The 12,735-nt window shown below is 44.4% G+C and overlaps 2 protein-coding genes across 2 annotated transcripts; one reads left to right on the top strand and one right to left on the bottom strand.

Annotated features, from left to right (window-relative positions):
- The first annotated feature begins 4,312 nt into the window (after positions 1–4,312).
- On the top strand, positions 4,313–5,536 carry LOC128763087 (dual specificity protein phosphatase 18-like). The gene has a single exon (XM_053871849.1). The coding sequence runs from the start codon at positions 4,327–4,329 to the stop codon at positions 4,870–4,872; it is 546 nt and encodes a 181-aa protein (XP_053727824.1). The 5' UTR covers positions 4,313–4,326; the 3' UTR covers positions 4,873–5,536.
- A 1,459-nt stretch (positions 5,537–6,995) lies between these two features.
- Positions 6,996–11,038, bottom strand: tgoln2 (trans-golgi network protein 2). Its single transcript, XM_053870918.1, has 4 exons — positions 10,855–11,038; positions 8,206–9,539; positions 7,814–7,897; positions 6,996–7,742 (listed from the first exon to the last, which is right to left on the bottom strand). Exons 1-4 carry the CDS (start codon positions 10,907–10,909, stop codon positions 7,737–7,739), a joined length of 1,479 nt encoding a protein of 492 aa, XP_053726893.1. The 5' UTR covers positions 10,910–11,038; the 3' UTR covers positions 6,996–7,736.
- Between the last annotated feature and the right edge of the window lie 1,697 nt (positions 11,039–12,735).

Here is a 12,735-nt window from a genome sequence, read left to right as displayed (position 1 = left end):
CCTGTGTTAGCTGCAAGTTAGTGGTCATTAGTGGGGTTAGTGGGTTAGTTAGTGTGGAGCGATCAGAAGCTGGTTGTTAGTATCCGTTAGTATGATCTCATGGTCGCGTCCACATGTCCGGCTAAAAAAGCTTGTGTTAAGCGCAGGCCATGCTTGGTCAGCGGAACTGTTGGGGTCCATGTTTAGAAGTTAGACGGTCACAGAGCGGAGGGGTTAGTGGGAGGAGACCGGGGGATCGGGTTTGCCCGTGCGCTACCTCCAAACCAGGCTGTACACAAAGATGCTGTTTACCTAAAAATGATTCTTCTCAATTCATGAAACCCTTCTTGAATTATTTATTTGTAAAGCTTTCGGTTGCACGTGGGAGAAGGACTTCAGCGTCAAGAGAAAGACAAGTCCGAGGCGGCATCCACACTACTGCACGTTTAAAACCGTGTTTCAGGATTTCAGTCAACTTGTATGTGATTATTAAAACATCTTTAACACGCTCAGACGTCTTCTTCCTCCTGAGCCCCTAACTATCCTGGAGGCTTTGGTTCATGGTTCAAAAGCAGTCGTGTGGTTGTGGCCTCCGAACAGCAGGTTAGTGGAAAACAAGGCTGCACAGTAGTAGTTTGAGCGCATGTTAGTAGCCAGCCGTTTGTTAGCAGATATTAGTCTTGTTAGGTGTTAGTGTTAGGATGTTAGTGGATCCAGACCTGGTGAAAACGCCCAGACAACATAATAATAGACAAATCTGGATATTACACAGTTGGTTTGAATATTTAGAGAAGTATCAAGGAAGTATTATGGAGGGGAGTGGGGGGGGGATGAAGCAGCGTTTCGCTCAGGCTTGTTCACGCATGCGAAGAATAGACCTCATGCAGACACACACACACACATATAAAGTGACAGACACACACTCCAAAACCAATAGAAATGTCTGCTTCTGCTAGTAAACAGCACTGAATATTGTGTGCGAGTTCGATGCCCAACCTCACTGTTTGGGATGAGCACTAGGAAACTAAGGAAATCTCCTGTCATTCTAAACTGTCACTTTGCCTTTGAGCAAGTCAATCCACCGTCAACCTGGACTGAATTAGAAACACTGACGCTTGACTTTAAAATGCAACACGACTCCTCTCCTCTACTTCAGAAGATACAGAGAGAATGATTTTGTTTTTGGATTTGATAAAAGTAGAAATGCAGCAGAGAGATCGCTCTCTTCGGTCTGACCTCAGGTCCTGTTGTTGCAGAGATGAAGTCTATTTTAGTCAAAGCTCTGATCATAATCTGACACAAGTTGCTCTCCTGAAAAGACTCCACGACTTGCTATATATAGTGATGTGTTAGATATTATTGTTATAAAACCTTCCCCTGTCATGAGCAGATCACCAAATTGTGGTATCTTTGAGAATATACATCCATACATGCGGCTTTAGATAGTGCATGACGATGACCACTGAAAAGAAGGGTTTCGTGTGACGTTTTTTGATGACACAGCAAACACCTTGTTCAGATCTGTACTCTCACACACTGTTAAATGACACATTTCATTCTAATCTTTTGGGACAAATCAGACTGTGCGAGGTCAAACATAAGAGAACCATCATCTCCTACTGTTTCTGTATCAGATGAACTATCAAAACAGGGTCGGAAACAGCCCCAAAAACTGATTCTGTTGGGTGAAAGACATCGAAAGGTTCCAGGGCTCTAGTGTGTTTGTGTTGCCGGAGGATAACGTGTATGATATTTTAATGACTCGCAGACTAATTAGCTGTTCTGGGCAGCGTAACCATGGAAACAGATCAGTAGTCACGGCACAAGGCAGTTTGAACCGCAAGGTAAAGCGGGACGTGCCGGGCTGCAGTGCCTGAAGGAAGGAGTGAGTGTGAGAGCAAGCACAGTGGAATATGTGGGACACTGAACGCTTGAGTCTGGCGTGAGGATTTAAAGCGCCGAGGAGTCTTCAGGAGGTGCAGAGGCTGCGATGTCGAGGCAGCGGCAATCTGGAGAATAAAAGTGGAGATTAACGCGAGAATACAAACAGGTTTCCTGCACCACACTCTTCCTTGCTTCCTTCTCTCATTGCTTTTGGCAAATACGTGCACACGTTTTGTCACATGCTAATCCCACCCCGCTGCACAGTGATGAATAATGGATGCAAGGAGCAGATTATGCTATTTATATCCGCTATTACGACCATAATCCAGAGGAATGTGATAGCATTTTTAGCACATCACTAATCTACCATGTTTCATATGTTCTTTTTTTATCTACACTCCTCACACAGCCAACACAGGAGTCTACATAAACTGCCAGTGGTTTATATTGGCACCAGCTGCTTGTAAAAGCCTCGTGGTGGAGGTGGTTATAAAGGGAATGAATGCCCTGTAAATCTACCTGTTAGTGGAAGAGCCCAATAGCTGGAGGAGACATGGGTGTCCAGGGAGGGTCCACATTAGGCTTTTCTTCATTTCACCTGGGGAGGGAGACACAACAGCGAGCAGCAGAACAGATGGACCTGATGCAAATCAACTTGTAACATTTTTGCTTCACGTATAAACTGAGCCCTGTAAAAGCCATTCAACTGATCGAGAACACGTGACCTGTCCTGCTGCTGTCTCCTCCGATCCGTGCGGCGTCTTTACTGCAGATAAATCATCAGAGAAGCAGACCTGGAAACAGAACTGTCATTATTATTCATCTGTAAATGTCTGGAGAAACACATTCCATCACACAGTCTCAGGCAACAAATGAAGTGTGGGCTTCTTCGCTGTGACTGCTGCGCCCATGACCCGACCTCACATGGCACTCTACAGGAAGAACCGCTGACCTACTTTGTTATCATGGTTCTGAATGACTCATAGACTATCCATCCACCAAATTGTTTATTATCTCTTAGAGTCATCATGTGAGACTTGTATTCTATCAACCTTAGCTGCCACATGCGTCGCCTGAGATAGTGAGCAGATTAAATAGGTCCCTGTTGAGTTTTAAGAAAACTTTTCAGATGGAAATTAAATGAAATAACTTCATGAAAACAATTGGACGCTCAAGTTAAACACTGTCTTAGAACGAAAGTGTATCAATGCCGGAATACTTGATATTTCAATAGTAATGTTCCATATTGTATTTCCGAACTCTCCTCTCCTGATCAAGCAAGTGATATCGAGGCACACGTGCCTGAAAGCTTGACTTGACTGATAGAACTGAGAATCTATGTTCTTTACCATGGCAGAGCTGAGTCTCCAGTCATGACATTTCTATCAAGACAATCGATCAAATGCATTTAAATAGCTTGAGTTCCTACTTAAAGTGATCCAACAGCAGAAGGCTAGTGCCCCTGGCATCACCACTGCGACGATTGTTAACAACATGCTACACTTCATTGTCTATTTCTAGACACCAAGACCGAGCTCGTGTTTAAATATTTAGTCTCATGCGATGCTGTCTTTTCAGGGGTCTTCTTACCGCCTTTGGTGGATGATGGTGCTGCATCACATATCTTCGGCCTCTTCTCCGCGCATCAGATAATCTTCCGACAAAACGCTCTTCCTCTGCGTTTCAGCATCTTCACTACTGCAGAAGCGGGACACAAAAGACGGAGCTGAGCCAAGCAGCTCCGAGTGAAGGCTGCAGCCCACCAGACAAAGAGAAAAGGGCGGAGGGAGCCACAGAGCAGCCGTGCCTTTGATTGGGAGGGTCCTCATGAATCGGTGGTCTACAGCTGTTGCCACAGGTTCTTTTGTATGTCCTCCTTCATCCGCCATCTGTTTCCTTGGTAACTGAGCGGCGCCTGCAGGCAGCAGCGCTGGCAGCAGATCCTCCCCAAAAACCTGCCTCACTTGATACCGCAGCTTTCACCCACTTTCAATTATTCATCGACTGCACCCGAAACTTCCCCTCTTCCTCACCATTTAACAGAGCTGTTTGGGGAGGTAACCTTGCCTTTGAGCAAAGCGCTGGTGCTGTGGGTGAAATATGGATGAATGAAAATCATCAACATTCCATAAAGAATATACTAAAATAACTGATACTGAGGCTTCAAACATTTGTCCGTGGTGCTTGTTTGACTTAATTCAACATTATGGTTCACAGAAAGTATAGTGGTAATAAAGTTAACTGGTGGTTGTATGAAGTGATGGATGTGTGAATGGTCGTCTGTGTTCGTCCTGAGTGGACCTGTTCAGGGTGTCCCCCACTTCTCGCCCGAGGTAGCTGGAACAAAGGTGAACATGGGTTGCTTGTAATGACACTGTCATCCAGCAGGTGGTGTCACGTACTTATTTACAGTTGTTTGTCCGTGTTCGACTTCCGTAGACTCCGGGTTGTTGTCGGCTCCAGATGTCGCTGAAGCGCGAGACCTGCACCGGTCTCTCTGGTCTGAGTCAGATCACTGACTATCTTTTCCTCAGCAACGCTCGAGCGGCGTCGGACGTCGCCCTGCTCACGCGCAACGGCATCACCTGCGTCATCAGCGTCACCGAGACCGCCGCAGCACCTCCTCCCGGCGTGGAGCTGCTCCACATCCCGGTGTCCGACTCCCCCTCCGCTCCGCTCGGCGACTACTTCGACCAGCTGTCGGAGAGGATTCGGGCGACCGCGCAGGTCGGTGGCCGCACGCTGGTGCACTGTAACGCCGGGGTGAGCCGCTCGGCCTCGGTGTGCATGGCCTATCTGGTCCGGCACAGAGGCGCGAGTCTGCTGGAGGCCCACCAGTGGGTGAAGAAGTGCCGAGCCGTGGCGAGACCCAACGCCGGCTTCTGGAAGCAGCTGATCCGGTATGAGCAGGGCGTCCGCGGGTGCACTTCGGTGCGCATGGTGTCCACCTCCATGGGGGAGGTACCGCACATCTACGAGGAGGAGTCCAGAAACATGATGCCCCTCTGACACCGAGCGGTTTATTGGACTGCGAAATGTCGCTACAGCACTTGAGAAGTTAAAAACTCTGGAAGTCAACCATCGTCTTCTTCCTCGCATCCCAGCTACCTGGGGCGACAGACAGCAGTCCTGCCAGCCACACACGGAGATCATGGTCCGGGAGTTTGGGAGGAAACCGGAGTGCACACAGACATTTTTCAAATAAATGTTTCATAAAAAGTTTTCCTAACTTCCTTGGAGTGGTGTCAACCTGGCGCTGACTTTGTTTATTTACCATATTTTTGAAATGTTTTTCTATATTTAGGACTATCAAAACAACACCTTTAATGTAAATGGTGACTTTGTTGTTCAAAAGGCTCAAATCCTTACGAGTTAAAAACAGTGACAGATTGAGATTTTTGAGAGATTGTTTGATTTTGGTTCATTACTTTCACCATTTCGCACTGATCACATCCAGAAGGATGCGATTACTTGTGAACTGTTGGTTGAAACTACATGGAACACTTTTTAAACACCTTGCCCAGCACCTCTTTTCTGTTTGGCTTTGTCGTCTACATTTTCAGTAATACTGCCCCTATTTATATTTAAAAATGAAGGCTGTGGACTCCAAAAAAAATTACTGAATGTACTGAAGTCAAATTAAAGGTGCCTTATATTTCCTTACTTTAATAAACAATTGTCCCATATACAGTGGTACCTGGGTTTTCGAACGTCCCGGAATTCAAACAAAAATTTTGAGATTTTTTTGCTTTGCATTTCGAACGAAAATCCAGAACTGGAACACCCACGAAAAAAGCCAGAAAAACATAACGTGCGCGGACCGACCAGCTGACCCACGATGCGCTTTGTTATTGTGTATAACGCAGCCTCTGTATGCAGACGTGTCCCGTTAGCTACATTTACTGACAGTTTTTTCTTCATATTGAGGTGTAAAACCTTTCCTGTCTCCGCACTGGACCGTGGTAGAGTGTCACAGGGGAGGTGCTCGCTCTCACTCCAGGGTTTGATGTCCTGTTGTGGGCTGGAGCTGGGGCAGGGATGAGGCGAGTCTGGGACAGAGCGTGACTTGGTTTATGACTTTGTCGCAGCCAAACTGCACAGAAGCGCACATTCAGAGCTGGACACGCACCGGGCACCTCTTCACTTCTGGAGAGACGTCACTCACTCGGCAACCCCTCCCACATGCAGCGGCCACACACATAGAGGAACAGCCACCTGCAGCAGACACTCTACATTCACTCCCACAAAAGGCTATTTTAAGGCTTGGAACGCATTATTTCTTTTTCCATTCATTGCAATGGGAAAAATCGATTCAGATTTCGAACAGATCGCTTCTCAAATGGCCGTCTGGAACGGATTGTGGTCGAGAACCGAGGTATCACTGTACTCTGCATCTAAATATAATTTTGTTAATTTAGAACTATTTACACATACACTTCGTGAAGGTTTACAAAATGGCCACCTCACTCAAAAGTGCAGCAGCCCTGTGATCCTTTGTGCATTTCATGAAGGTGTCAATCCCGAGCCTACAGCTCAGAAATCAGGCAGAACTTAACATATGTTGGAGGCTACACCTTTTAACATTAACTCATTCATTCTTTCACACTTCACTCGATGCCAACACTGTAAATGGATCGAACACTGTGGTAAAGCAAAACAGGGCGACCAGGACCAGTGGATGGCAGAGAACCATCTGATCCATGAACATTTTGAAGTGTGTTGTGCAAGCAAGTTCTGGAACTCTTCTGCCACCTGCTGTCCCATTGAGCACATTGCTGTTGAAGCCATTTTAATGCTTCAAGTGGTTATGTAAACAATAAATGAAATTACATGTGCAGAAATTATACATATCTGGGGTTTAAAAAATCCATCAATGTGGATGGAAATGAGCTGCTCGGTGCAGATCTGTGCTTGGTAAGAGCTTTTATAGTGTTTTATCTCCGAAGTTTACTGATTAATATTTACTGGGCGAAGTCTGTCATTAGTTTCGTGTTCCTTATCTTGGTAAATAGTTATGCTCTTTTTACTGCAAGCACTTTGATTTTCATTGGCTTGTTCTGAAACTTGCCTTTCAAATCAGGGTTACTGTAAACATGCCCTACACTTTGAAAGCAAACCCAGATAAACCAGATTAAAACAGAGCTTTTATTTGGTCAATACATGGCTTTTAAACCATTCGTTCATGATCTGTGAATGTAATAACAGAATATATTTATTTTCTTCAAATGACAAACCCCACCTACAAAAAAATTTTTTTTGGGCAAACCACCAATAACATTAATAATAATAAAAAAAAAAGAAATCACAGTAAAACCATTGCAGTTTGGCACAAACCTCATCCCTGAATAGAAAACACACAGCAAAGGAAATCTTAGACATCCACCCCTCCGTATGATTCTTTTTTAAAAGTGCAGGAGAGAACCAGATCACCTAACTGCACTGGCCTCTGAAAAGGATCCATTTCTCATAGACTGGAGACACAGGGGGTCTTCAACACCGGGACAGCTGGACTGTGATGAAGGAAGTGGCCCACCTCAGCCCCTCCAAAAGATGCGATCCAATTGGCACACAGACGCTCGGATAGTTTTTACTTCACCTTGGATTTCAAAACATAAAGATCCTTCATTTGATCAAAACAGCACACAGATTCAAAATGGCTTGGTCAGTTTGACTTCACGTGCGTTTGCTACACCAAGATCCTGAGTCGGGCCACTCCACCGTCAGTTATAGGACACAACTGAACACAAGTGCTGCTACATGCTGATTTCAGTTCTCGTGTAAGGCAAAAGTGTTGTCTGCATAGTCGTGCAAAAAGCTTGGAGTGGTCATAAATAGGGAGGAACATGAGAATCCACTTGTCTTCTCCGAAGCCATTAAAACTGCAGGGCAAACAGAAGAGGTTCAGTATTCTCGGGATTACCACACGAACTGGTCGTATCTTTGGCCTTACATGCTGGTCCAGCTTCTGGTAGTCTGAGGATTTAGGTCGTCGTCCGTTTCTCGACCTCTTACCCTCCAACAGGAACGCAATTATCTGGAAGATATTGAATATTTGTCAGTGCGATCTCATTTCAGTGGTTTAGATGACTCTGATTTGCAAGTTCAAAGATCATTTAAATCCGTGCTGCAGTTGAAACCTGTTCAACAGGATCAGCGTTAAGATGGTGGAGTTCCACCGAGCTTGTTCTTAGGTTTATGTATTTGTCATGGGCCAGGTCACATGACTTGACTGGATTAAAGCAGAATTTATTTATTTATTTTAGACTCATTACCGAGTATATATCAGAGAATTGTTCATGAAAACATTTGGTGAGTGGGGGGGGCGGGGGAGGGGAGGGTTACCTTGCGTTTGTTGTGGTAGGCGATGTAGAAAACGGCAACCAGCACTGCTCCAGACACCAGGTAGGCGAAGAAGTGGCTGCTCTCTCCATCATCATATAGAACGGGCATCTCATCCACGTTCGTAGTCTCCTTCGAATCGGCTTTCTTATCGCTCGGCTCTTGGTCACCAAATTCGATTACATCACTGTTATTCTCATCATCATCATCAATGACAGGCAGGACGACATTTCCTTTCTTTTCTGTGGTTTGGCTTTCGACCACCTCAACCACAGTCGTGTCATCTACTTTTTCTTGACTTGGAGTAATTTTCTTAACCAAGTCTTGATCATCAGCAGATGTTTTCTGATCACTTCCTCCACTGGTGTCCGCCCCAGCTTCAGCTTCACCACTGACAGGAACATTAGCATCCGATGTTTTCTGATCACTTCCTCCACTAGTGTCCGCCCCGGCTCCAGCTACACTACTGACAGGAACGTTAGCATCCGATGTTTTCTGCTCACTTCCTCCACTAGTGTCCGCCCCGGCTCCAGCTACACTACTGACAGGAACGTTAGCATCCGATGTTTTCTGATCACTTCCTCCACTAGTGTCCGCCCCGGCTCCAGCTACACCACTGACAGGAACGTTAGCATCCGATGTTTTCTGATCACTTCCTCCACTAGTGTCCGCCCCGGCTCCAGCTACACTACTGACAGGAACGTTAGCATCCGATGTTTTCTGATCACTTCCTCCAGTGGTGTCCGCCACGGCTCCAGCTACACTACTGACAGGAACATTAGCATCCAATGTTTTCTGATCACTTCCTCCACTAGTGTCCGCCCCGGCTCCAGCTACACTACTGACAGGAACGTTAGCATCCGATGTTTTCTGCTCACTTCCTCCACTAGTGTCCGCCCCGGCTCCAGCTACACTACTGACAGGAACATTAGCATCCGATGTTTTCTGCTCACTTCCTACACTGGCGTCTGTCTCAGTTACGCCACCGACAGCAGCATTAGCATCCAATGTTTTCTGCTCACTTCCTACACTGGTGTCCGCCCCTGCTCTGCCAACATCATCAATAAAAGCATTAGCATCCAATGTTTTCTGCTCACTTCCTCCACTGGTGTCCGCCCCAGCATGAGTCATAGATGTGCCTGGCACACCCGTGTTCCGTGCCTCACTTGCCATACTGTTAACTGAGCTGCTCTCTGCCTGAACCTGCTGTGGCCCATTTTCCGCCTGAACGCTGGCAGTTAACTTGACTTTAGTAGCAGACACGTCTGATGATGCTGGATTTGCATCTTCTGCTGGTTTAGACAAATCGTCGGGGCCTGGATCTTCCACAGGAAACGCTACATATGAAAGTAAAAGAAACAAAGTATAAGAAAAAAATAGGAGGGAAGTATTGGACTGAAAAATACAGTATACATTTTACTATTTATTACAATGGAATGTTGAACTGACGGCAAAACACAGCACAGAAAAAGAAGAGATGTATTGTTTTTGACTTTAAATAAAACAAATAATTTCCTTTGCTGCAGCGTTGCAGTGCAGATGTAATGAAGTTTCACGAGTTGGACATTTTCTTGTGTTCAGTGGTTTCCAGTCGATTTGCTCAGCCTATTTCTTCACCCCCTGAATCTCATTTCGGACAGCAGCGTCTGCACCGTCAATGTGTTACTAAAATTTGTCATCAGACTTAATAAACATGACGGCGGTTTTCTTTGCACTTCAGCACTCCTTTATGAGCAAGCAAATCTGCCTACTATTGTTCGAATTGTTCTTGCTTAGAGCACGTGTTCCAAACCCTTGGTGGTTTTACTGGTAGCTATACACACCAAGAAAAACTGACACTGTCAGTCACCTTGTTTATTGACAGTAATGTCTTCACTTCAGCAAAAATGGAGCTAAATACAGAATAAAAGTAGGGTCAACACAAGCGAACAGAATACCACATAAAGGACCTTCAAGTGAATAGCTGTCTTAAAGCGGTTGATCACTGAGCCGCCAACGGTCGAATTAAACAGGTTATGGGGACAGGTCTTCAGTCTTCATGGAGATCATGTTTGTTTTTTGTTTTTTAAATAGCAAGTTAAAAAAAATCTGTTCTGACTGCAGTTCTAATCTCCTCCTACACACAGGCCTATATGCTGCCTTATGTTGACAACAAATGCGGTTTGTTGTCAACATTTTATTTGACAAACAACAAATAATCCTTTCTAAAGCTTTCATTTCAGAGGCAGACGCTCAGTGGATTTGCTTGCCTCAGGGAACGCAGTTCCACAAACACAACACGTGTCACACCCGTGATTGGAAATGAGCAAGTACTTTTTCTTTTTTTTTTTTAAAGGCGAGTAACTTTACAGCAAACGTCATTGACTCTAAAGACGAGTGAACCGTTTCAGATAAGGTGTGAGACATTGTGGTGAGAAAGTGTTGGTGGTACGATAAAAGAGTCAGTTGTAAACACGCAGATTGTAAAATATTTCATAGTCAACTTTCTTCAATTCATATTCGCGTCCTGTTAGTTTCCGCGGTGGCAGCGAGGCCACACATTCCGATATCTGATTATCTGGCCCTTGTATGGTGATATAGCCAGAGACATCTATAAACAGAACACAATAAATCACGTCACGCACTAGCGCAGTCAGTTGCACACCGGCTCACCTGTGAGCAGCGAAACGCTGAGCAGAATCACAACTGCCAGGAAAGCGGTCTTCATTGTGGTGGTGTGAAAGATAAAGGCGATTGTCTTGAGACGTTTTCTTCTCCGTATCCGCGTTGACAAATACACCTCGACAGGTTTGACGACACGATCCGGTTCCTGCTTCCGTGTACGGAAGCCCCTCCTCTTCTTCGGCTGCCGTCAACGCGGAGAGAACGTAACTGCGCCAACGACTCAATGCTGACACCTGCTGGATGATGCAAGGACAACGGGTAGACGTGGATCGGAAAACACGTCACTTCTCATCTAAACGTCAGCGATCCGTAGGATTGTTATCAGTTATACCAACGAAAGAACGTGTCACCTTTTCATCAAGATCTACTTGCTCAAACGCCCACACATCAAAACTTTCTGTAAATAAAATAGTTTCCCGCTGAAATTCATGAATCTTTCCAAACCGGTCTGTAGGTAAAATCAATTGGACAATCAAAATAAATAACTGTGTAAACATAAATGTGACTTGCAATAACACGTCAACAACTCAAAACAACGCTCTGATGCACTTGACAAGTAAACACATGCTCGCAAAATATTGTGTTTCTCAAACGAGTTCCTGAACACTACTGCCACCCACTGTTCAAATTTTTATTTGACTATTAATGAATCAGAATTAGAATCAGGATCAAATTTATTGCCACGGTCAGTGGGGATCCCTCCAACGAGGGAAGTGTTTTGGAATAAAGTGCTGACAGAAAATAAATTAAATTAAATTAAATTAAAATAAAATAAAATAATATAAAAACTTTTATCAGGCAAAAATCAGACATTAACTATGTTGAATTTGTTAACTTAACGGACGACTAGTTAACTCTGTTTTACTACCAGCAGCACAAGCAATGCAACATTTTTTTTACACGTATACATATATTTTTTTATTTTTTATTTATTTCAAATACAATACAATTCCATTTACTCTCATGTCTATACCCTTAAATATTTTATATAATACGCATATATTTACTAGCAAATGTGTCCATTTCCACATTCATTTTTTGTTGTTAATGACGAGCAATTCAATTTTTCACGTCTCTCAGAATAAAGAAGCGGCACTACAGGTCTTGGACAACAGAGGGCACTGTTTATAAACTGAACAAAACAGGTCCATCTGACTTTTTTGAAGCCCATTCTGAACCTGAGATCCTTTGTCTAACGTGGACTGCTCCCTTTTCCAGCTCCCGTGTTCGCTGCTGGGCGTCAGAGGACGTTATCATGTTTATTAAATGACAGATCGCGCCGTTGCTCTAAAGTTGAGATAGTAATGAAATGCTAATAGGGTGTGTTTTACATCTCAGCTGGGTGTGGAGAACCTGTATAATCTCGCAATGAATTCGTTTTAATTGTTGCCACCTATTTGAAATTTGAAAAAAAAAATAAATCCACTGATCCTTCTTATTCTTGACATCCATTTGCATTTGCATCTTAAGGTCAAGCAGGTATGAATAAAACATTAGGTCGGTTCTAAAGCTCACAGTCGGCCATACCTGCCACCACAAAGGATCCAGCTGGGTCCTGCTAAGCTCATTGAATATTGCTAAAACAATCAATTAATATCACTTCGGAAGCCACATGTGATGTAAACAAAGCTTCCTGGTATTAATGGGAGCGAAAGGTCGTGTCAATACGAAGATGTGGCTCCTCTGCGGGAGCTTGGAATGATGCGTTTTTATGTTGTGCAAGTCGACCTCAGTATTGTGCAACATGCGGCTTTAAACCGGATGAAACAAAAGGGCACGCAACCCACACAATTCCATTTCATTTGACACGCTTTTCAGTCCAATTGATCATGAAAAATCATTTCACTAAAATTCATCAGGAACTTTCAG

The sequence above is a fragment of the Synchiropus splendidus genome, chromosome 7, assembly GCF_027744825.2.
Source record: "Synchiropus splendidus isolate RoL2022-P1 chromosome 7, RoL_Sspl_1.0, whole genome shotgun sequence".
NCBI classification, from domain to species: domain Eukaryota; kingdom Metazoa; phylum Chordata; class Actinopteri; order Syngnathiformes; family Callionymidae; genus Synchiropus; species Synchiropus splendidus.
Note: the sequence above shows the minus strand (reverse complement) of the source record. Positions and strands in the feature narration are given on the sequence as shown.

What these genes read in the sequence shown, in the direction of transcription:
- tgoln2 (XM_053870918.1), bottom strand. Translation starts at nt 10,909, where the DNA reads ATGAAGACCGCTTTCCTGGCAGTTGTGATTCTGCTCAGCGTTTCGCTG. An exon ending in CAGCGTTTCGCTGCTCACAG is followed by an intron (nt 9,540 to 10,854) that starts GTGAGCCGGTGT and finishes TTTCATATGTAG; the next exon opens with CGTTTCCTGTGGAAGATCCA. An exon ending in CCTACCACAACAAACGCAAG is followed by an intron (nt 7,898 to 8,205) that starts GTAACCCTCCCC and finishes AATATCTTCCAG; the next exon opens with ATAATTGCGTTCCTGTTGGA.
- LOC128763087 (XM_053871849.1), top strand. Translation starts at nt 4,327, where the DNA reads ATGTCGCTGAAGCGCGAGACCTGCACCGGTCTCTCTGGTCTGAGTCAG.